The following is a 24,685-nucleotide window of genomic DNA, read 5'->3' as shown; positions in this document are numbered from 1 at the left end:
CTGTGGTTCCTGGCAACTCTCTCCGGCACGAGCCGACAAGGAGGCCGTCTGGGATGGGGTTAGTTTTTAGGGGGATTAGGGTCTGTTTGAAAACTTATTTTAAAAATAATTTTTTACTTTTTAAAATAAAAAAATAAAAAAATTTATTTAATAATGTGCTTTTAAAAAGTATTTTAAAAAATAAAAAATAAAATATTATTTTGGAGAATAGAAAAATAGAAACAACTTTTAAATGTTTTTGTGATTATTATTTTTAAAAATAAAAAAATAAAAAAAATATCTATTTTTATTATTTTTTAAGTATTTTTTTTATCAAAAACATGTTTTATAAAATATTAATTTTTAAAATAATAAAATAAAAATAGTTTTAAAGCCCTAGGTCTTTCTTTTCTGTGTTTTGGTCGAAAGCTGCTACCATCTATGAGATGGGTTTTTATAGGTTTTAAAGGATTGCCCTCTCTCAAACAAATTTTTTTCATATACACCTCTGAAAATCAAACTTTAAAATAATGTTTAAGAAGTTTAAATTGCTGTTATCTATGTAACATCCACGTAGTGGCTTGTCCCGTGTTGTTTGTAGGGTGGGTTGTTTATTTTTTATTTTTTATCTTTTGGCGCTTGGACCTGTTGCTTTTTGGCTTGCCGTGTGGACCTTTTTGTCTATTCATTAATATAATATTTCTTCTGGCCAAAAAAAATATTTGAATAAAATGGATCCGCAATCTTATTTACATTAAAATATGTGTATTTTTTCTTTTTCTTTTTTTCAGAGAGGCGGCTGCATTCTATATTAGGTGAGGTCAGTTTCTTAAGTTTTGGACAGAGAAGGAAATTTGGTTTATCTTCCAAATTCAAATTATATTGAATAATGAATATCTATATATACAGTGTATCCATGAAATAAAAATGATTATTCCACAACAATCATGGAAACAATAATATGATCCATCATATTCTTGCCGTCGATCTACTCTACCGCAACCTTATATTATTCTAAAACCCTAATTTGATTCTGATAGTAGTAAATCGTAATATTTAGGGTCCTTCTTCCATGATTATCATAATGAGATCTGAATCATTTAAATTTAAAGTTATTTAATTTTAATTTTTTATTTAAATTTATAAAAATAAAAAAAATTATATATAAGTAAGTTATTATCAATTAGAACAGTGTATATTTAATCTGGATGGTCTAATTTAATATTAAAATTTTTATGATTTTTATAAATTGACCATCTAGATATACTATGGATAATATATATTTAATATTAATTTTTATAAATTTTATTTTAATAAATATAATATTAAAAATAATGATAATATCCTAACTAGTACTTTTAAAAAAATATATTTTTTTAAATTATAAGTTAAAATTTCAAATCTAGACTGTTCAGAGTAAATCTTAATAAACTTATAAAATTATAAAAAAATTTAATAGTAAATTTAGACCACCCAAATTAAATCTAGATTGTCCAATTAATAATAAAAAATTACTAAAAAATTTATAATTTTTTTATAATTTTAATTTTACTAAATATGTAATAAAAAATACAAAACTTTAAATCTAAAAATTTAAACAGTCCAAATGTCATCAGAATGATGAGCACAACCATGATGAGCATTGAGTTCCAAATGTTTGGGGTTTGCTTTTACACCCACGGCATGGGGGCATGAAGTCAACAATTCTTGAGAAAGTATTATTTGGTGCATTAATATAACATAGTTTTTTCTAATTGTTCTAATGATCATCCATCAACATATCTATTAAAAAAAGTGCAGAAATTATAATTATAAAAATTATGAAAATTTTGTTTATATTATTGCTAATATTTATTAAATAAATTTGATAATTAAATACTAAACTTAAGATTAGAGATACATGGTACAAAAAAAATAGAAATATAATAATATTAAATTCAATATAAATTTATTAATATAAAGAATATATTAGGGGTGTCGAAATATTTGGCATTAAAACCATCATATTCATTGGTTCTTAATTAAATAGTTTTCTTTTTATGATAAAAAATTGAACCGTCTTTTAATATCTGTTTCTGGGCCCAAACGTGAGAAGCCCCTAAAAGTGGCCCAATAGGGGGTGCGGAAGGATACAGCTCATGAAGATGGACAGTCAGCCTGCAGGCAGCAATAGGAGTCACGTTCCCCAATCCGCGATGTACTAAAAAAAAAAAAAAACATCCCCGAGGTGTGCTAATTATTGATAACAAATTCTTAGATGAATCTGCTACATTAGGTCATCCATGCTCTGTATTTGATTACATTTTAAATTTTTAATGTGTTTTAATGATTTGGAAGGATTTATTTTTTTAATGGAATTAGAAGGAGTTTTTTCGTTATTAGGATAATTAATTTTTAAGAAAAATTTTATTTTTCTTATACAAACATAAAAAGTAGTGAATTTGTAATTTTAAAAAAGAAAAAAATTATATTATTGAGAAAATATCAGCCCTTTAGGGAATGGGCTTTCCCAATCGATTTGCATTTGGTGCTTATTGCAAGTGATGAGCATCTCAAGCTAAGAGCAATTTTGGCCCTCCATTTTAGTTCAAATCAATCCGTGTTATCCATTTAAATTAAATTTTAAATATTTTAATCTTATATTTATTAATATAAAATTTTAAAATTTTTTAGTAAATATGTTTATTACCAATCTGACAAATATAGATTTAATCTAATAGTCTAATTTAATATTAAAAAAATTTATAATTTTACAATTTGATTATTTAGACTCTAGATAATTTAGATATAATTTAAATAACCTAATTTAATATTAAAAAAATTTATAAATTTTACAAATTAACCATTTAAATATACTCTAAATAGTGCAAATTTAATATTAAAATTTTTATATTTTTTATTTTAATAAATATAATATTAAAAATATTTAAAAATTAATTTAAATGGACAACATTGATCAATTTGGGTTTAAATAAAGGGCCAAGCATCTTGGCCTTGATGAGCATTCAATGCTCATCACAGCGAATGAGAAATAATTTTGCTACTTATCTCAAGGAGCATCCTTAAGATGAGATTTGTATCATCCAAATATGTAGACGCCTTTCCCAACCTGCATCCGCCAACCAGTGAACTGAGCTGGAATATCAGAAATTCATTTCTTCTCTTGATGAACAAGTAATCTCTGATGTAGGCTATTTCTTCACGCACGTGGTGGTCAAGGGTACAGTCTCTCAACAAAAGATTGACAGAGGCAATAGAATTTGAGTAGATCTTTATTCTGTGGATATTTAAATGTTGACATACCTCCAAACTGGTACTTATAACAAGGAGTTCAGCATCAGAAATGGAGCGAAAGCCGAGGTTTTTTCGATAACCCATAACCCAATCGCCATTGCTATTTCTTATTACTCCTCCGCAAGCCGCACGTTGTTGACTCCAGACTGAGCCATCCACATCTAGACGAACAAAGTTTGCTGGTGGTGGAGTCCATGTTGTCTTCGTCGATTCCGTTCCTTGAAAGGCTGCATGCTTCAAATTATCACTAACTACCTGTTCCATGAGGACTTTGTGAAGAGTCTCGTTTGTCGTGGTTGGTCTTCAAAGACATATCTGCAACGGTCAGTCCAGAGTCCCCAGCAAACGAGGCTGAAAATGCGAGTCCACAGCCACTTTTGAAATTTTCGTCTGCCCAGCCTCTGTCTAGAATTACGCTTAAGCCAAAAGCTTGCGAATTACTAGAAAAAAAAAAATAGAAATATTGTTAGGATGCAAAAATTCACTCCAGATGTGTTTCCCTCTCTCACAATCTCGAAGTGTATGAATTATGCTCTCTTCACACTGACACTCATAAGGACAGTTTGGGGAGTCTAATAAACCTCTCAAAGCTTTGAGTGAGTTAGTGGTAATTCTCTCGTGGGCCACTTGCCACATGAAGAACTTGATATTTTTTAGGAATGCGCCATCGCCAAATATCAGTCTATAAAGAATCCCTCTGCTGTCTAACGGATTGAGTGATGAAGATGTTGGCATTTTTAACAGAAAATTTCCCATTTGTTGCTGGACGCCACCGCATTCTGCTGTCAGCTCTATCATTGAAGGGGATTTGAGTCTGGCACATATACTTGATGACCCAAGTAGGCAAAATATTGGTCCAACTATCCCATCTACCACTTGGATTGAGATGATTACTAACCTTGTCGTCCAGATTAACCGTTTGCTATTTTGCTGTGCATAGAACAGTAAAGGTTTGTCAAGTGAAGTCCAAATATCAGTCCAGAAGAAGGTTGGTAAGAACTTAGAACAGTAGAAAATAAAAAGAGAAATCTATTAAGTTAGCTAGAGCAAGAATCTCACCCTAAATAACCCAAACAGCCAAGTAGGATAATCTCCAGAGGAAGATCAGGTTTATTTTTCAATGATATCCTGCTGTGTAAGGGAGCTAGGATATTTAAAATAAAAGAGTACAACTAAATAATTCAAATAATGCATGATACTAGCTTGAAAATCAGGAACTACTACACAAGAACCTCCCTCACAACCTTAAGATCCTATTATTCAGCAACTGATATTTAAAACAGAATAACAATTAAAATAACAGCTATTAATAATTAATTTGAATCAGAAAATCCCTTAAAACATGCATGACAGCATCAGTTTTGACTATCTTCCTCTTCTTTCTACGATGATGAGTGATTAGTGGTCTGCTAAGCTGACTTGGATCCTTATCAAAGGTACTGTCACCATTGTTCACTTTCTTTCCAAGGCCAACGAGATAGATTTCCCAAACATCACATATAGATCTCCAAGTGAGAGAGGATTTGCGTTTTTTTGTTCATAATAGGAACACAATGCTCACCATAACCATACTTAGCACTTAAGCATCTCAGCCACAACGTCTCAGGATTGGTAGTCAAGTTCCAACATAACCATAAAAGCTTTATTTTGGGCTCCAAGTGTCTTGATGCCTAGCCCACCATCACATTTTTGTTTAACAATAACTTTGTCCCAAACAATAAGGTGCATTGTTCTCGATTCGTGGTCTTGCGACCAGAGAAATGATCTGCTAATTTTCTCAAGCTCCTCGATATTAACTTTTGGAAGAAGGGTCCAATGCATGTAGTAGCTTGAAGGGGCAGAAAGAACAGCTAGTATCATGCTAGCAATAGTTAGATATCAGCTTTTTCAGCTAGAAAGATGGCTGCGGACCTCTTGAAGCATCAGGTTAAAAGCAGCCTTAGTGACTCTTGAATGAATAATGGGGACACCAAGATCCTTCCCCAAGTCAGTAGCGATGCCAATACCCAGAATTTTACTGAGTTACCTAATACGGTTGAAATAGATATTCTTAGAGACAAACATCTTTGATTTTTCAAGATTCACACGATGTCCCAAGGCCAGGCAAAAACTCTGAATAACTCTGCCTAAAACTTCAATCTGATCAGTGGATGCTTCAACAAAGAGGAAGAGGTCATTAGCGAAGAAAATATGAGATAACAGGTCTGCTCTTTTTAATTTTGAGTGGTTTCCACCGTTTGGCTTCACATTCTGATATTAGTATACTCACTCATTTTATTATTCTCATAAAGCACTGGAGAAGCTAACTTCTTTCAATGACCCTATCATGCCTCAAATATTAGATGCGACCGGCACGAGATATATATACAAATATACATCCCTTACATCTTGATTAAGGAATATTTAATGTAGTATTTTAATTCATTTGAAATATGATAGAAGATAATTGTGATATTTTCTTATAAACTAAAGATCAATAAACTTTTGTAAAAATTTCGCCAGAATCTCCCCTCTAAATGTCTACAATAGCAATATATAGTCTAAATCAAAATCCTATCTATAGTTAACGTGAATCATACCTAATTATAATTTCAAAATATAACAATTAATTAACCATTTACAGCACAAGAAGGATATACACGAAAGGTCTTCTCCTCAATTCAACAAGAAGTCCCTCATAGATCAACAAAAAGGTAGATCATCGGTCATATTATCTGAGGCTCAAAATATTTTCAGTGAATAATGTCCCATCTATAACATTTTGTAGATTCAAAATGAATAAACTACAACATATACATAAATTAAAGAAAAAGTAATTCAATGTAAACAAATTTGTAAGCTCAAAATAGAAGTTCTATATAACTTTAACGTCAAGAAATTGAAAATCTATAACAACAAAATAGCTTAAATATTTGATCTTGACAATTCAAAATAATTAAATAAAGGCACAAATGAAAATAATAACATTGCTAATTTAAAACCATTCGAGTGTGAAATAATCAATTAATTAAAATTCAATTTTTCTGAGGATTTATCAAAACAATTCACAAATGTAAACACAATCTACGAGGGTAAATAACCAAATGTGTCTTATGCCACGAAAACAAATGTGGACACACAGTTCACGAGGGTAAATAAGGAAATGTAGCTTGAGCTATAAAACAAACGTGGACACATAGTCCATCAAGGTAATGTTAACCAAACACGACCGGAGCCATGAAACAAACATGAGTACAAGACTCACGAATAACAAACATGAGAACAAAGCTCAAGAAAATCAAACTAGCTAGTCATTGACCACGGTATATCAAGGGCTAATAAAACTGCTGTTAGCAACCAGTGTTTTGTATAAAGTTCTATCCAAATTCATTTTCAAACATGCGAGAAAATCATCACTGTTAAAATACAATTTTCATTTCCAAAATCAAACTCGCATGGAAAATTTTAAGTATAAAAACTTGCTAGAATAAAATTCCATAGTTAATGTCCGTATTTGCATTTATGGAGTAACCATGATTTCCAAAATTGATAAAAATAATTTCATAAGATAAAGAAATTCAACTAACAAAATATCAATACTTAACACAATTATTATTAAAATAATTTGCATAAAAATATAATATTTCAGAAAAGAATAATTTTATGGATATATAAGTTGAGACGTTATACACTTACTTGAAATATTTTCAAGTACGCAAATTGCTCCTAATCAATAGCTTTTGAAATATTGTCTGCTTGTTATTTCCCTAATGCCCAAGTGATATTATTGTTATTTCTTTTATACCTTTTCAAATTCAAATCTTCAAGATAATTTAAAAGAATAGAAAAGAAAATCTCCAATCTATCACCATTCACAAAAAAAATTATGTGTTGAGTTTAATCAATAAACCTCTAGAATCCCTACATAAATAATGCTCAAAGTTTCCAAATCTTCTTGTAGAAAATAGATAAGTTTTACTATAACTTATTCCACTTGCCTTAACCTCCTCCTTTCCAACCTTTCATCAAACACTTCATATATATCTCAAAGTTACTGTAGGAATAAACAAACGTGATCCTTGAATTTTCAATCACATATCTTTTCCAAAATTCTCTAGGTTCTTCTTCTTCTTTTTTTCCTCTTAAAAGTTCCTTTCAATTTCTTTTTCGTGTTCTTCAAATCCTATAAAAATTTACAAAGAAATTCTAATGGCCTTTGTTCAACTCAAACAATTTCCCTTTCAACATTTGTATAATCAAAAACAGCTTGAATAACTCACTGTTCCCTAATTCACTTCCATTTATATCTTAAGATATCTCTATATCTCTTAGCCATAATTTACTTACTCCATTGGGTTAAAATTTTCTCTTCGGCCTTTTGTCAAACACGAAATGTGTGACATTTCATGCCATTCAAAAGAACATGTAACTTTTAATTCTCTTGCTCATCCATTTCCAAGCATCAGAGTATGACTTCTAAAGTGATAATATGCTTTATAAATTTTCAACTTTGTAACTCTTAATAATAATCCAGACCTTCTTACAATATTGAGAAGAAAATCCTTATTACAATATTGCCCTTCTTTTTTCTTGATCTCCTTAGTTGTGAACCTTCTTAACACTATTTTAGACTAGCAACATCACACACATATTCATCTCCACTTTCATGACCATCTTCTCCATTTTTGATTTTAAAAAAAATAGACACAGTAATATGATGAAAGAATTTTCGTTAGAAAATAAATCAATATTTATGTATTTTCTTTTTTATCTTTCATTAATGTTAGTTAATTTGATTTCTTATAGGTTATTATATTTTATTTTAAAAAATTATCTGTTTTGATTTTTAAATAAAAACATATCTTGCAAATTTTTTATGTTAAAATATTGAGATGGTCTTATTTTTTTCCCTTCAATTTATTTTAATAAAGATAATGACCTAAGACATATAATATATTTTAATATAAGGGTACTATTGTCATTATGTCATTTTCCTATTTTCTTTTGTCTCAATTTTTTCTTATTCATCCAAATCAAAAGGATGATAATCTTCAATTTTTTCTTCTCTCCATTTTCTTTTCTCTCATTTTCTTTTCTTTCAACTTTTCTTCCCATTCAAAGAGAGCATTAATGTCTTAAAAAATTATTAAATATACCTCATTAAATATCATATATAAGTATCTTAATAATTATAAGTTAGTTCTTAAACTGACTTTTATTTTAAAAAAGTTAATATCATAAAAAATTACATATTGCTTTCTATACATACATGTTCTTATATAATATGATAACTTAATCATAAAAAAAATATAACATATTATTAATTTTAAATATTTATTAAAAGAAATTTTTAAAATAATTCAGTAATTACACTTATAAAATAACAAAATGCCTCTACTTTTAAAAATGAAAAGAGTTAAAATATTTTATAATTTTAAATGGAGGGGATAATTCCAGACGCACCATTCTTTATTTTTTCTGACATTTTCATGTAAGATAGTCATCTCTATAGAAAGCAAGACCTTAGCAGTCACATGCAAACTTCAGAACCTCATCAATTTCCTATGACTAGTCCCTGCAATATACCATAAGTAGAAAAACAATGTCCAGACTCATTGTCTCAGTGCAAGACCTTTATTGCACATCAAAAGAGACCAAACTCTAGCAGTTTCGCAAAACACAGGCTCCGATGATGACTGCTTGTGCAATTATTATGGTTTCAACTTTCAAGCATGTTAAAATATATTTAGAATAATATTTACGAATGTTTCAATCAGTGAAGAAGTTTATACTTTATTTAACAACTGTTATGACATGTGTGTGCTTGTATTAATGTATGATACATTGATTTGAACAAGGAAAACATAAATTTCATGTACGGAAACAGACTTGGACTGGTGAAAAAGAATATAAGCATTGACTTTCACCTTCCAAGTCGTGTTTAAATCCGTATTTAGAGTTCTCAAAACCGTGTAGTAAAAATGAAGATATGACCCAGATTCATAGTAATCAGGTTTTAATGGCTTATCATTTAATAGGAGTAAAGGAGTCAAAATATATATAGAATAATCATTAATGAGTCATATAAATATAAATCAATATAATACTCCCTCTATATCTCTGTCACACACAAAATCTCAATAACAACAGTATGATAACAATTACTGTGAGAAATCGGGAATGATATTCATATAACCCAGAAATGAGGCTAACAGTAACAATTCTGCAAAACTTAATACAAAATCAGAACGGTCACAAAAATAGCAATAAGAGAAATGCAGAGAAACCTGCCCAGGAATGAGAGGGAATGTAACAGGGAAAGCACAATCCAGGTACATCTTGGGTGCTCACCATGTCAACATGGTGAAATCTGGTGATCTTGACGGTCCAATTTAACATCTTTTAATTTATAATTATATCTGTATTTTATATTTATTAAAATATAAATTTATTAATTTCTTTACCAAATAGTTTATCATCAATTAAAATAGTGCAAATTTAATATAGACAGTTCAATTTAATTTTATAATTTTTATATATTGACTATCTAGATATATTCTGTACAGTTCAAATTTAATATTAAATTTTTTTAAAATTTTAGTTTTTCATAAATAAAATATTAAAAAAATAAAATATATAATCTTTTAACTAAAAATTTTTAAAAATATTTTTTTAAAAAAATTATAAGTTAAATTTTAAATTTAAACTATACAGAATACATATGAATAGTCAATATATAAAAAATATAAAATTTTTAATATTAAATTAAATTCTCTAAATTAAATATACACCACATTAATCATGAAAAGATTTATTAAAACTTGTTTATACTTTTTATTTTAAAAAATATTAAATTAATTTTTTAAATTTAGACTATCTAAATTAAAAATAGGAATGATTCTGATTGCATTGCCCTAAATCCTAATTCATCCACACCACACCACACCACGTTTCTGCAAACCATTTTCCTCATATGTCGGTCTTTGATGATCGCATCTTCCACGTGGCCTTCCTCACTCGCATGCTTTTCCTTCTCCCATCTGTTGGGCTTGTTGCTTCTTGGCCCGTTACAATAATTGGATCTGCAGTGCCTCCTCTTTTGGGCTCAGCTCCGTGAGTGACCATGACAATCTCATAAATAAAGCCAGAGGATTACTATTTTTATGTAGACATGCAATGGCTTACCATTTAATGCATGTTGCCACTCTTACTGTTTGTTGTCCTGTTTTCTCTCTGCCAGTAAAGTGTCATGAATTAATCCATTAATATTTTGGACTGCGTTCATGGATCATTATCCCACGTCCATCATCTACAGGGCATTTATTTTCTACCAACCATATTTTTCTGTGACGAATCACTAGAGGGATTCAAGTTTTTTTGCATTTAATAATGAAAGAGAACGCATAGTGGGATCATTGTTGTCAATCTCTGAGTTTATTGTTTTACATTTCTTATAATATCCCAAACTTTTAGGCTTAGGAGTTCAAGAATATGCTTGAATTCAGCAACCTATTAAGCCCAATTAATCAAGACCCCTAAAAGTGCCTTGAAAATGATAGAAATGGTTCTCAAAAACCAATTCACAATTTATAAGTTTCCCAAGGACAAAAGAGAAATATTTTGACACATTTCAAGAATATGTTCACAATTGAGGAATGAGCAATTTAAAATACAGAAGAATCTAGGATAGACTAAAATAAATAAGGCCTAGGAGGTAACATATGTATCTAGGATTAGTTTTGGAGAATAATCAGTACAGTTGCAAAATTAAACGAGAATGAAATTATTTAATAACTTCATCCTTACATCTAAAGTTTTTTGGAGAAGGATGGTAGCTAGGTCTTAGAAATATAGTAGATTCAAAAAGGGCTAAATGAAATTGCAATTAGATCTCATGATCATAATAGACCTCGTAAAAAGTTACTGAACCATAGAATATATGATAGTTTTATCTCTTAAGTTTGGCTAACTATTACAAACGAAATATCCTTGACTTTTTTTTAGATAGCTCAATTATTAACTAGGCTAAAAAGGAAAGAGAAGAAAATTGAGGTTTAGAGAGAGAAGGATAAATCAAGCAACATTTCTTTCCAAATCTCATTTCTACCTCAAAAAGCTTTCACAAAAGTTATTCCTCTCTTCAAGAGGTTCATTTATATGATTTTAAATTTTTAAGAGGATGAGTTTAAAGTGATAAAGAAGGAGAAAATTTGTGGAAAGCAAAATGAGTTAGTGCATGGAAAAGAGGTATGAAAAAGTTTCATTTTGAGCTATGTTTTCATAATTTTTGTTTGACTTTTCCTTAAGTTGTGAGGCTGCTCTGCTTTTTTTTTTTAAGAAATAATAGATTTTGTTATTTTGATGATTATATGATAGGAAAGGGCTTAAAAAAAGTCATATAAATGTTACTTATTGATTATTAATATTAATAAATGATGCCTTGATTTCAAGCCGCTAGTTGTTTGAGGCTCGGCCACGTGAAGGCATTGGTTGATTGTATCTCTTTTTAGCAGATGCTGTTGCTTTGTTTGGTTTATTTTTTCTGCTTTAATAGGTTGTATTTAAGGGCTTTATTTTTTGACAGGTTGTATCCTGGGTGCTTTTTTTTTTTTTTTGCTTTTATGATTAGTGCGTGTAATAATTTTTTTATATTAATAAAATGGGCTCCCTTTTTGTGAAAAAAAAAAAAGAACCTCCAAACCCTCACAGTCACAACTCACAAGCAACAAAACTACGATAGAGAATAATGGAGGCTTCAGCAAGCGAAAGCTACTTCTCCCGCAGCTTTCATGAACTCTTTCATCTGCTTGTTGGAATAATGTCTTATCTTCTAAACTCGATTGTAATTTCTTTGATTAATAATCTCAGGTAATATTGGAGATAAATGGCTGTCAAAAAAATGGAAGAAATAATGAAGTAGACTGATGAAGACATTGGTGCTTGTGATTAATAATAGCGTCATATCTCAGTCAATAGGCTATAAATAGAAGAATTGTAGAAATCGTCCGCCGTGTTATGTTCATATATATATATATATATATATATTTGGTACAACCAAAGTTTTCAAAGTTCATTATTAATTCTATATCCTTTTTGATTTTGAAGATATGTATATGTTTTTAGTTTAAACGATTCAAATATGTTAAATTACATTTTACTGTAATGTTTATGAGAAATTTGAATAAGTGAAGAAGTTTATCTTCTATTTGACATCTTTTATGAGATGTGTGTGTAACACAGTGATTTAAACAAAGAAGTATGATAATTAATTTTTGAAACCTCTCTATCATTTTCCTTTAATATTTTGGACTTCGTTCACGGATCATTATCTCACGTACATCAGCATGGCATTTATTTTCTACTAATAATAATAATTATATATTTATGTGAAGAATCATTAGAGTGATTCTTTGTTTGTTTTTTCTTTTTTGGGTCACACATTAGAGTGATTCAAGTTTCTGCAACCTTCTATATGTGGACATTCGCTCCAAGACATGCCAAGGAACCAAAAAAAAAAAAAAAAAAGAGCTTTTGGGCACATAGCCCATAACATAAGACCAAGTAAAAGAAATAACTTATCTTTTTTAAAATTTTAAAAATGACTTTTTTAATATTTAGTTTATAATTAATTTACAAAATTGCCCTTTTAATATCTACTTTTTGCAAATATTAGAAGATTCAAAATGTAAGAATCTTTGGAATGGGAGAGATGAATGCGAGAGAGACAAACGGAAACAGCAGAACAGTGTGATTAAGCCATATTCACGACCTCAAGAGACAAACGTGAGGTAAAATACATCGACAGAATGAAGCATGTTGGCAAGAAAATGGATCTATAGATTCATGATTTTTTATTTTATTAATTTAGGTATTTGACTTTTGTGATAAACTAAGAGTTCAAAAATTTTTATAGATTGTATTTGATCTGTTTTGGGCAAATAATTATATGTTTTTTGTATTACTGATTCGCGACACTACATCATTGATGTACTGCTGTATATCACTAATATATTATTGCAGATCAACATAAATAGAAAATCAAACATAAACTTGTTTATTATTAATATATATACGTATATCAATGATATAGTATTGCATATCGGTAATACAAAAAATACATAATAATTTGCCCAAAATGAATCAAACATAGTCTGTAAAAAATTTGATGTTATTGAGAGATGTGAAGATGGTAAAAATTTGATGATAGATACCAACAATTTTATATTCAGAGAAAAATGAATGATTCAGAGAAAATGAAGGAAAGATTCAATTAGGTAAGGATTAATTACAGTAAATATATTGTGTTTTAATAATAAATTTAATCTTAGGATAAAAAAGTAAAATACCTCTAATTGATTTTATGAATAGGCCATATTTTAAAATATTTAAAAATCTCATCCATAATTTCTGAGAGCTATATTTTTTGAGGCCATTGAGCTAATTTTCAAAAAAAAAAAACAGGAAGATATTTATTAAAGTTTTGAACTTCAATCTTTGTTCGTTTTTTCTAACTATATTTATTTCCTGTGTGAACAGAATATTTTAAAATTTAAAAGATAAAAATAAAATAAAAATTTGAAAATATGAAAAAAAATTATTTTAGCATATATAAAGTTTTTTATTTTATGTAAATTAAAATTTATTCTATTTTAAAATGTGCTTTGCTTATACATATTAAAAATATAAATAATAATTTTAAAAAATATAATTAATAAATTATTTTATTTAAAATGTGTTATTCTTGTATAAATTAAAATCTAAATAATAATTTTTATTTTTGGAATGTGTTGCGCTTATACAAATTAAAAAAATTATGTAATTTTTTTAAAATAAAAAAATGTATTGTAATAACCTGTATACTATTTTTTGTCATAATATTATTTATAAATCACAATTATAGTTAAAAGTAAAAATAGATTAATTGTTTTTGCATGAAATAATGATTTTAAATTAAGATAAAGAATCACGGTTCCTTGTCTTCTGTGTTGTGGTTTCTTTTCACATGCACGAGAAGTTTTGAAATTCAAGGTTCTTTAATTTATAATCATTTTTATTGCGATATGTTTCCATTGGGCATTATGAATCTCGATGCTTTAATTTTCGCTTGTCCATGTTTACGGTTAATTACGACATTTCACCAATTAGCCATTGAGGCGTCTTTTGAATCTTCATCATCTCTCTGCAACATAGATCCCATTCTTCATCAGCTTCTTGACATGCCTCCTGTCCTGCGTGAACTTGTTCAGTCAACATGATCACATGCATAATTACATGTAACTTGTTGCCATTAAGAAGCATATACAAGCTTTAATTTGAATGTATGGTTGTTCATGATCAACAGTGGTGCAGTTAAGCTAAATGCAGAAGATCCAGAGCAACTGGTCATATTGTTTTTTTTTTTTCAGCCTCTGTTTTAACGACAGAAAAACAGAGTAAAGAAAAACCGGCGTCTCAAGTTGATCGAGAAGCTGCTCGAACGGAGGTCTCGTGACAGAATGTTGAGTTATGTGGGTGAAGGGTCATCTCTAGCAGAACAGCATCCTTCATTCTTGGACGTGGTGGGAGAAGAACGGCTTGTGCAAGAGGTGGACATTGTGCATCACATGGAAGGATCCTGACCGAGTTCTGAGAACTCCAAGAAAGAGGCTTCGCCGGCGAAGAAGGAGCAGACTTGGAGGGTCTGAAAGCAGGGAGAGCATTCCAAATGTCTTGAAACATTATGAAATCAGAATATTATCTGTGATGGTATTACAGTTCTGCAGAAAAATAATTAGACAGAAGGGAAAAAGTGCAAGTCTTTTCTAGTGGATTCAGTCAAAAGTAGAGGATGAGACGTCGAAGACGAAGCGGCAGAGTATGGTAGCAAGAGTACGAGTTGAGCCTGAAAGAATTTCCGGCGATGAGGACCAAAAAAAAAAAAAAAAAAGAACCCACGTAGTAGTCAAGCGAGTGACCCACTTACCAGAAAAAAGAATATTTAAGGTTGAGAAACGAAATTAACTCACACTTAAGTCTTAAGTTTAGGACGCCTAATAATTTTTAGTATAAAGTTTAGAGGTAAAATTAATTCTTAATCCTTAAATAAAATATAATAACTGATGCCAGCCTTTTAAATTTATAGACTTCTTGGAAAATTTATACTATATAAATAATAAATAAATAATTTTTTAAATAAGAGAAAATAAAAGTAAAAGAGAAAGGTTTTTGCAAATATAACTCATATTCTAGGACCAAACCAAGCAAACAATCCAACATTTATTATATTTTATATTATAGTTAATTTATTATTCTTGTTAATGATATATTGTTATATATCAATGATCAACTTCTTATAAATTTTTAAATTTTTAATAATAAATTTTTTGTATATCAATATGAATTGGTCACACTCTCAAATTTTAAAAAATTTGGTCAATATTTTTTGAGCACAAAGCCAATGAGTCAATTTATTCTAAAAGAAAATAAGAGAAAAGAAATACTCATTTTGTTTTAAAAATATAAGGCATTTTTTGAGGAGTTGAATGTTAAAAAATGTAAGGCATTTTTAATCTTTTGAGGTGTAATCATTGTTTTTTTTCTAAAAGTGCTCCTATTGATGATAACTTTATATTCATTATAGGGTAGTTAATAGAGGTAAATATAAAAAGATAGGGTTAGTTTGAAAGTAGGTAAGAACTTTATTGTGGGTTAAAATTTAGTTAAAAATGCCTTATATTTTTTAACAAAAAGAGTAATAAATCAAAATATAGACAAATAGTGTCAAGTGCCCCTGGCCCACCATATTGGTTAGGGTATTTTTTTTTTTTTTTTTTTTATGAATGAATGAATTGGGTGAAGCAATTCGAAATCCCGTCCCCTTCTTCCGGCCAGCGCCAAGAGTGAGTGCGTGAGAGATCAAGATTGAGATAAGTGTTACAGCTGGGAGCTTTGTTTGAGTGATGTTAGATTCCCAAAAAAATTATTTAGTTGGTCATCTACCTTCTTCTCTCATTTTTCTTTTTGATATTTTTGAGTTTTGATAAAGGAAAGAAATTTAGAACTTGATAGATTTTGCATTTTTTTTGGTGTTCCCAACTAATTATTTGATTGTTAAAAGAGCTAAAAAATGTTAGATTAAGATTTTGCATGGTTTAATTTTGCTCAGATAATTGATTTTGATGACTATCGAGTATGATTTAATATTATGGGAGACATATGTTAAATAAAAAATGATTGATTTATAACATTACGGTGTGTAAAATTTCTCAAGATGTTTAATCTGTTTAAAAATAAGACGGATATAAGGATTGGAGTTGACTATATAAAACTGAGAATTTGGAGGATATAAAAACAGACTTTTGGAGAAATAAGATTTTAAAAAGTTTATTATTAAATTTATAGAGGCCATAAAAAAGGAATAAAAATTCATGGAAATTAATTTAAGGGATAGAGTAGTTTAGAGTTTAAATGAGGAAGGTTGGGAGCCGGCCGTAGATTTAATTTTATAGAAAAAAATAAATTATTGAGATGTATTAATAAATTAAATTTATTATTATTAATTTTATGGAGTAACATTTGAGTTAGTGGCATTAAACAAAGAAATAACAATAATTTATTCTTTTATGTACTAAGAAACCTGCAAAATTTTAGAATACTATTTATATAAATTGTGACGGAAATGTTGTGCCCACTAAGGGCGTGTCTACCTGTTTGATTGGTTTTCTATTTGAATTATATATTTTGAACTTTAATTTCTAACGTGCTTGTGTGTTTCTTTCAATTCTTATATTAATATTTTGATTATTTTCAAGAATTCTATATATTATTTATCATATTGTTTTCAGTTTGGGAAGATATCTATTGTGATTACTTTAATTTTTTCAAGCATATGCTTGTTGATATTTCACTTGATGTTTATGAAATGGCCATGAACTTAAATGAAGCACTTGATTGAAATCTCCTTGAATGAAGCAATACTTCATCATTTTATCACTTGAATGAAGCCCTTGATTGAAATATCCTAACAAAAGCCACAGAGTATTAATACTTTGGGAGGTTGATCGTATTCAATTCTCCAATTCTAGGCGTTCTATAAACAAAAGTGATCAATGTATTCCACCAAATAATTTAGAAACTAAAGATTTTATTTTTCATAAAATAATTTGCTGATTTGCAAAATTGCGCGCAAATAATTTTATTAATAAAAAATAAATGCAACGAAGCATCCATTGCACTAAACGCTTTTAACTTTTGACCAACAAAACGCTTTTAATTTGAATTGTCAATAAAATGTATTGTTGACATTAACATCTTCCATTAACATAACATTTCTTGTGATCCGTTTCATAATTATCAACTTTAAAAATGTCACGCCCTGAAATATAGGAGTGACTGACACAGGATGTGTACTAGACACACATCCTTTAAGCCTAATTCAAGAGATGTTCCATTTTAAAAAATTCTTTCATTTTAATGAAGCCTTAATGCTTTTTTGTGAAAATTCTAACAGGATCTCCCCGAGAGTATAATTTCCTTGAAATTTTACAATATAAAATTTTTTTAAAGAAATATAATAACATCTAAGAGTTCAGCTGCTTTAACCAGCAGGCAAAATATTACAAAATAAAGATTTTTACATAGTCTATGCGGAGCACCTATAACATTATTTATAAAAGTATATAATATATATATATAAATTTTGCATAAAAAAATAGAGATTAATCAAAATGACATCACAACTTTAATCAAGTAGCAAAATTTCTTGAATGACCCGATGGAGGTACAAGTTATCTGAGATCAAAAAATATTTTTCAATGAATAATATCCCAATAATAAAATTTATAAAGATCAAGATAATTAAATTCACAAGTAAACTGCTGCACAATTAAAAAATAGAACATCAATATAATATCAAGACTGAATTTGAAGATTGAGATTTTATATAGCTTCAAAAATATCGAACCAGTAAAATTACAATGACAAAACCTTAACACTTGATCTTCTAAAATAGAATAAATTAAGTAAATAAAATAATGACATTCACTATTTTAAATCTGTAAAGTGTATATAAATATACATTTTCACAAATCAATTCAATCCGAGGACTTTGCAGAACAAGTAACAAACGTGGATATACAGTCCACGAGGGTAAATAACCAAATACGACTCAGGCCATGAAAACAAACGTGGACACATAGTCTACGAAGGTAAATAACCAAACACGGCTGAAGCCACAAAAACAAACACGGGTACAAAGCCCACAAATAACAAACATGAGAACAAAGTTCACGAAAATTAAACTAGCTAATCATTTATCAAGGCGCGTCAAGGGCTAACGGAACTGTCGTTAGCAATCAGTGCTCTGCTTACAGTCTTCTAAATTCACTTTTTCAAACACGTGAGAAATTAATCATTTAAAAAAAATGTTGTACTTTTAATATCGAACTTGTGTGAACCTTTCCAAACCTTAATTCTTCTCAATATAAAATTCCTCACCAATTTCACATTTGCCTTTATCATATATATATATATATATATAAGAAAAACATTTTTTTTGAATTTGAAGATAGTAAAACTTTTCATTAGCCTTCAAAGTATATTTTACAATGAATATATAAAAATATTATAATTTGATTACTTTTTACCATACAAATTACAATTGCAAGAGTTTAAAGCAATATAATTATCAAAATATTAAACATTTGAAATAGTACATGAAATGTGTTTGAGAAAAAGTAATATTTCAATGAAAAGGAATTTGTTAATAAATATTATTGGAATGTTATCTACTTATCTGAAACGATCTCAACACTATAATTTATTTCTTAGTATTCCTCACAACAAGGTTTATTCTTAAAACATTTAATACAATAATAATTGAACCTCTAAAACTTTATAACACTCAAAATTGTTCACCATGTAATTATTATAATATGTTCTCACATTACTCTTGGACACCAATCTTTTAGTTTCCATTCCAAAGAGTTCATGACATCTGCTTTCCTTTCTAAAGCCCAAGTCATGATAATCTACTAACACATTTTAACTAAACAATATCATTGTTGACATTTAAACTCTTCCCATGACATTTCATCAAACATCTTAAATGCATCCTAAAATCAAATCGTACATGGATACCGAAATATATATAAATTGCCAACCATTACAATCCTCAAGCATCAACGAGTTCTTTATAAAGTTTCCTAAATTCAATTTAATAACAAGATTTGACTTCCTGTAAGAGCAAAACATGACTCTGAATTTAATTTTAATTTTTTTTTGTCCTTAACACAATCATAATCTATGTAAATAATTCAAGATTATCTTAAATATCATCAATTATATCACAATTTTTTTTTTCATGATACTATAGATGTAGTTAGTTATTCTATTGGAACATGATTCTCTTTCAAACCTTATATCAAATACCTTATGTGCACAACTTCTAAGCCCTTCAATAATACTTGTTCAGCCTCAATTTCTTACCTGATAATTTCCACACTCCCATCGTTAAAATTCACAATCAACAATTAGAGCAGAGAAAGAAAATAAATTTCACAACAATACATTCAAACCCAGACGCACAGATTCAGCACAGAGGAGAAGGTCTGGAAGATTCACACCTGAAATCTCAATAATACCAGAATCAGGGAGCATAGAATACAAATCATGCGGATATGAAGGGGGAAGATGAACGTCCGACACACTCCCACACCGCGATAGGAACAGAGGAGGTGGAAGAAGAACGACCTCGACAGCGACAAACCCGCGGCAAACATTGATCGGCGACAGACTGGCAGCAGAGTAAGAAAGCAGGACTAACGGTGCCGAAACAGGGGAGGAAGGAAAAATAAAACTCCACAGAATCCCCAAAGCGGCGGCGAACGGCACACCTCGGTTCTTCTACGCGCGTGTACCATTCCTCCCTTTTATTTTATTATTTTTTTTTTTCAAAGAGGCATAATGGTCATTTACTCAAAGACCAAAATAAAAATAAAAATGTTCATGTATTTACAAGATTTGAACCAACGACTTGAGGGATTAATTGTCAACAAAATTTTCACTTGACCATGATCCCTTCTTAATATACTTGAACCAAAAATTAATAAAAATTAAATTAAAATACTTAATCATAAATTTCAATTTAATTTAAATACATGGATTATTACAAAAAATTACTTCCTCTATTAAAAAATGTAAGGTATTTTTTGAGAAGTTAGATGTTAAAAAATATTTAGTTTTTCGATGTGTCATCATTGCCTTTTTTCAAAAATATCTCTATTGATAATGATTTTATATTTATTGTAGGGTGTTTACTAGGGGCAAATATGAATAGATAGAGTTAGTTAAAAAATAGATAATTATTTTATTAAAAGATGAGATTCGGTTCAAAATATCTTATATTTTTGAACAAAAAGAATACTCCTTTTAAGCGTGACCCACATGGCCACTTTATTATATTATGCATAGTATGTAAAGCAATATAACCTTTCTTCCCATAAAATAATCAATCAAAAAAATAGTTAGACAATGTAGCTTAGATTCAAAAATAAAATTAAAAAATTAAAAAAGATAAGTTTATTTTTATTTTTTAATCAACAAGAAATGAAAAATGATATAAGAGTTATAGAAACATCAAATACTAAAAAGACAAGATGTTTGAGTGGTTAAAATTTCAAATGATTAGATTATAAATGAAATTTAAAATTATAAAAAAATTATAATTTATAATAAATTTATATTTAAATTAAATCTAAATTCATAAATTTTTTGTATTTAAATAAAAAATTTAATTCAAATTCAAATCTAAATCTCTATTAATCCAAACATATCATAAATAAATTATTCAACGTCAAAACTAGCTAGCTAGCTGATCTTGGAAACAACAAAACCAGCCAAGGCAGCCACACTGCTACAGTACAAATCTAACAGTCCAACTATGGCTGGTAGTCTTGCACGGACAGTCATAGAATGTAAAACCTAACAGTCTAATATTGACACATCAATTACATTCCATTTCATAGAAAAATCACAAAATTAATCCACAAAGCTAGGTTTTCGAATTCAAAGGGAGAAAAAAAACTTTGCGAATTCAAAAACACAGAGAATGAAGAATGAACTCATCTCATCATTTTCACGTTTACAGAACATGCGAAACTGTTACTCTCTTAACACAAAAGAGATACTCTTCGTTCGTACTAGAAGATGCTCGCTCATGCTTTGACGTAGTCTGAGAAAACAGTACGGAATGGTCAACTGATACACATGCATGCCAAAAACCTAATAGTCAACAGCTAGTTCCCATCGCACGAAACTATTACGGATTAGATAATGACATTTAAAACCTAATAGTCTGGATATAGACCCAGCAAGCATGATTTGGTCAGAAGGGCAGGCTTTTCAAATAAAGTTTCAACAAAATGGAAAACTTTGACTACGCCAACCAAGGACAAGGTCATGGTTTTCAAGTATATAAGCACGCAACACCAGGCCTCCTCATCACAAATCAAACTCATTGCAATTCATAAAGCTTTTCACTTCAAAGCAAAGCAAATAGAAAGAAGGAGAAAGGGGAGGAGGAGGAGGAGAAGATGGGTAGCTTTACAAGCAAAACAATGCATTCTCATAAGGTGGCCGATCAGTTTGAAGAAGAGAAGAAGCATATGGCTAGTCCTGGAAGCATTGCAACGAACTGGAGAGAACTAAGTGGCGAACATCATTGGACAGATTTGTTAGACCCACTTGACATCAATCTCCGAAGGTATATTATACACTACGGAGAAATGGCTGAAGCTACTTATGATGCTTTTAACTCTGATAAGGCATCCAAGTATGCAAGAAGGAGCCGTTATGGAAAAAGAGATTTCTTCTCGAAGGTGGGTTTAGAACGTGGAAATCCTTTCAAGTATAAGGTGACAAAGTTCCTGTACGCAACCTCCGAGATCGATTTTCTCATACTAGACGATGTTAAAGAATCAAACTGGATGGGATACGTCGCGGTGGCCACCGACGAAGGCAAAGCCATGTTAGGGAGGAGGGACATTGTGATTGCTTGGAGAGGAACTGAGCAGGTGATGGAATGGATCAAAGATATTCAGTTCCTCTTGGATGATGCTCCACATATTTTTGGAGATGATGCTGAATGTAAAGTACACCGAGGCTTTTACTCCGTTTACACAGCAGCTAACTCCCAATCAGACTTGAACAAAACAAGTGCAAGAACTCAGGTATAATACGTTTGTTTTATTATTTTGTCACCACAGCAATTTAAGCCACCGCTATATTTTATAGATGAAAGGAGATATTTAATGTTATTCACCTCTCATTGTGCAGGTCTTGACTGAGATTAGAAGACTGGTTAACAAATACAAGGATGAAGAAATCAGTATAACAGTAACCGGACACAGCTTAGGTGCAGCACTTGCAACACTGAATGCTGTGGACATAGTGAGGAATGGATGTAACATCCGAGAAGATGAATCTCAAAAGGCTTGTCCAGTCACAGCCATTGTATTTGCCAGCCCTCGAGTCGGAAACTCAGATTTTAAGGAGTTTTCTTCTAGTCAAAAGGATCTTCGAATACTGCGAATCCGTAATAAAAATGATATAGTTCCGAGGCATCCTTTCTTGGGTTACGATGAAGTAGGAGAAGAGTTGGAGATTGATACCCAGAAATCAAACTTCTTAAAGCAACCGGGGGATTTGAAGAGTTGGCACAATCTGGAGGCTTATTTGCATGGAGTTGCAGGAACGCAAGGGAGCGAAGGGGGATTTAACTTAGAGGTTAAGAGGGACATAGCACTTGTAAACAAAGGCATGGGTGCTTTGAAGGACGAGTATAACATTCCTGAGGCTTGGAGGATTGATCAGAACAAGGGACTGGTTCAACAGCCAGATGGTACTTGGAAGATGCAAGAACCGGAATCAGAATCTGAGGATGATGACTTTGAATGAATGAATTAGTTAATTTATTTGTTTTAATGTGTATAGTAGTTTCGTTATTGTTCTTTTATCTCTCGATTATGTATCATTAATTTGATTCTTTTAGTCACTCTGGATGCTTGAGTGAAACTTAGGTTCAAGGACATTGGAGAAATATTTGTATTCATTTATTCATGAAATTCTTTGACTGCAATTTTAAAACTTTTGTTGTGATATTTTTTACTCTGTTTACAATGTACCAGATTTCTCATCATCAGTTGTATCACTTGCAAAACATAAGCTCTGGGAGAAGTGAAATATACTATATGTTACAAACGAACAGTAAATAGATTCATCAAAAATTGGAAATAATATCTACATCAAATTATGATTTTCAAAACAAATAAAAAGTATCAACAAAAACAAAAAGTTGAGGTTTATTCATATTATTAGGATGGCACAACCTGCGAAGGTCCAATTGATAGTGTGCATCTTGTCTTTATATATATATATATATATATATATCTTTGTCATTAGCTTCAGCTTTTCTTTCAAGCTTCGTAATAATTAGGAGATTCAATCATATTGTAAATATATTCTCATCTCCTAATGAACATACAAAATATTGTAAGTTAAATTCACTTTTGTTAGGAATACATACACTTGCGAATTATTTAATTTTTTTAAGCCAGATCAAAGAGATCCAAGACTACAAATTGTTTAATATTGTAAGTTGAATTCTCCATATTGTCCTTGGGCGTTTTAAAATAGTAAACTTCTGGGTTTTAATAACCCCGACTACAAATTGCCCAATCTTTTCTCATAAAATATAGTAAATTATTGTACTATAATTTTCAACTATGTCAGAGCGTGTTAGTTCTTGAATATCACGTGAATTTGATGATGTCAAAATTAAGGTTATATGTAAGAATAAGATTACTGTAATAAATCAACAGAATTTCCAAACAGAATCGATGAAAGCTGACAAATATGATGAGGATCATGATAGAAGCAAAGAATCATAATTGGAAATCAACATTAAAGTTAAGAAAATATGGAGAATATTTATTACCATACTCATGCACACCTTAACCGGTAGGAATTAATGTCATTATATTAAGCATTCATGATTGGATATATTCAAACAAAGAAGAGCCTCAGACAGCTAGACATTGATGCAGCATCATGCCAGAATGAAGAGTTCAGATAGAGAACTCAAGCATTCTAAAAATCATCGAAGTGTTGTATCAAGAGCTTCAGAATAACGTCATCTAGCTTATGAGGACTATGTAAATGTTTGTTTAGGGCGATAATTTGTTTCTATGGTAAACTGAGAAAATCCCTTTGGGTGTGAGTACTTGCTGCTTGTTGGCTATCACGAATGGACTTGATGACATTATGAAACGGGATCATGAGGTGGCAACTAATGGGCCAGAAAATGTTAATATTGTACTAGTGAAAGAAAAAATATCTTTTTAATATTCTCAACAGCTAGATATGGTGCTTGGAAGATGCAATAACCAGAAACAGAATC

General features: G+C 30.0%; 1 protein-coding gene across 1 annotated transcript; it reads left to right on the top strand.

Annotated features, from left to right (window-relative positions):
• The first annotated feature begins 21,751 nt into the window (after window positions 1–21,751).
• On the top strand, window positions 21,752–23,351 carry LOC129287223 (phospholipase A1-IIgamma-like). The gene is made up of 2 exons (XM_054923411.1): window positions 21,752–22,457; window positions 22,564–23,351. Exons 1-2 carry the CDS (start codon window positions 21,822–21,824, stop codon window positions 23,182–23,184), a joined length of 1,257 nt encoding a protein of 418 aa, XP_054779386.1. The 5' UTR covers window positions 21,752–21,821; the 3' UTR covers window positions 23,185–23,351.
• The last annotated feature ends 1,334 nt before the right edge of the window (window positions 23,352–24,685 follow it).

This window comes from Prosopis cineraria, unplaced genomic scaffold, assembly GCF_029017545.1.
Source record: "Prosopis cineraria cultivar Desert tree isolate PC_DT_omini unplaced genomic scaffold, ASM2901754v1 PC11, whole genome shotgun sequence".
In the NCBI taxonomy this organism is placed as follows: Eukaryota; Viridiplantae; Streptophyta; class Magnoliopsida; order Fabales; family Fabaceae; genus Prosopis; species Prosopis cineraria.
This window is presented reverse-complemented; position numbering and strand designations above follow the sequence as displayed.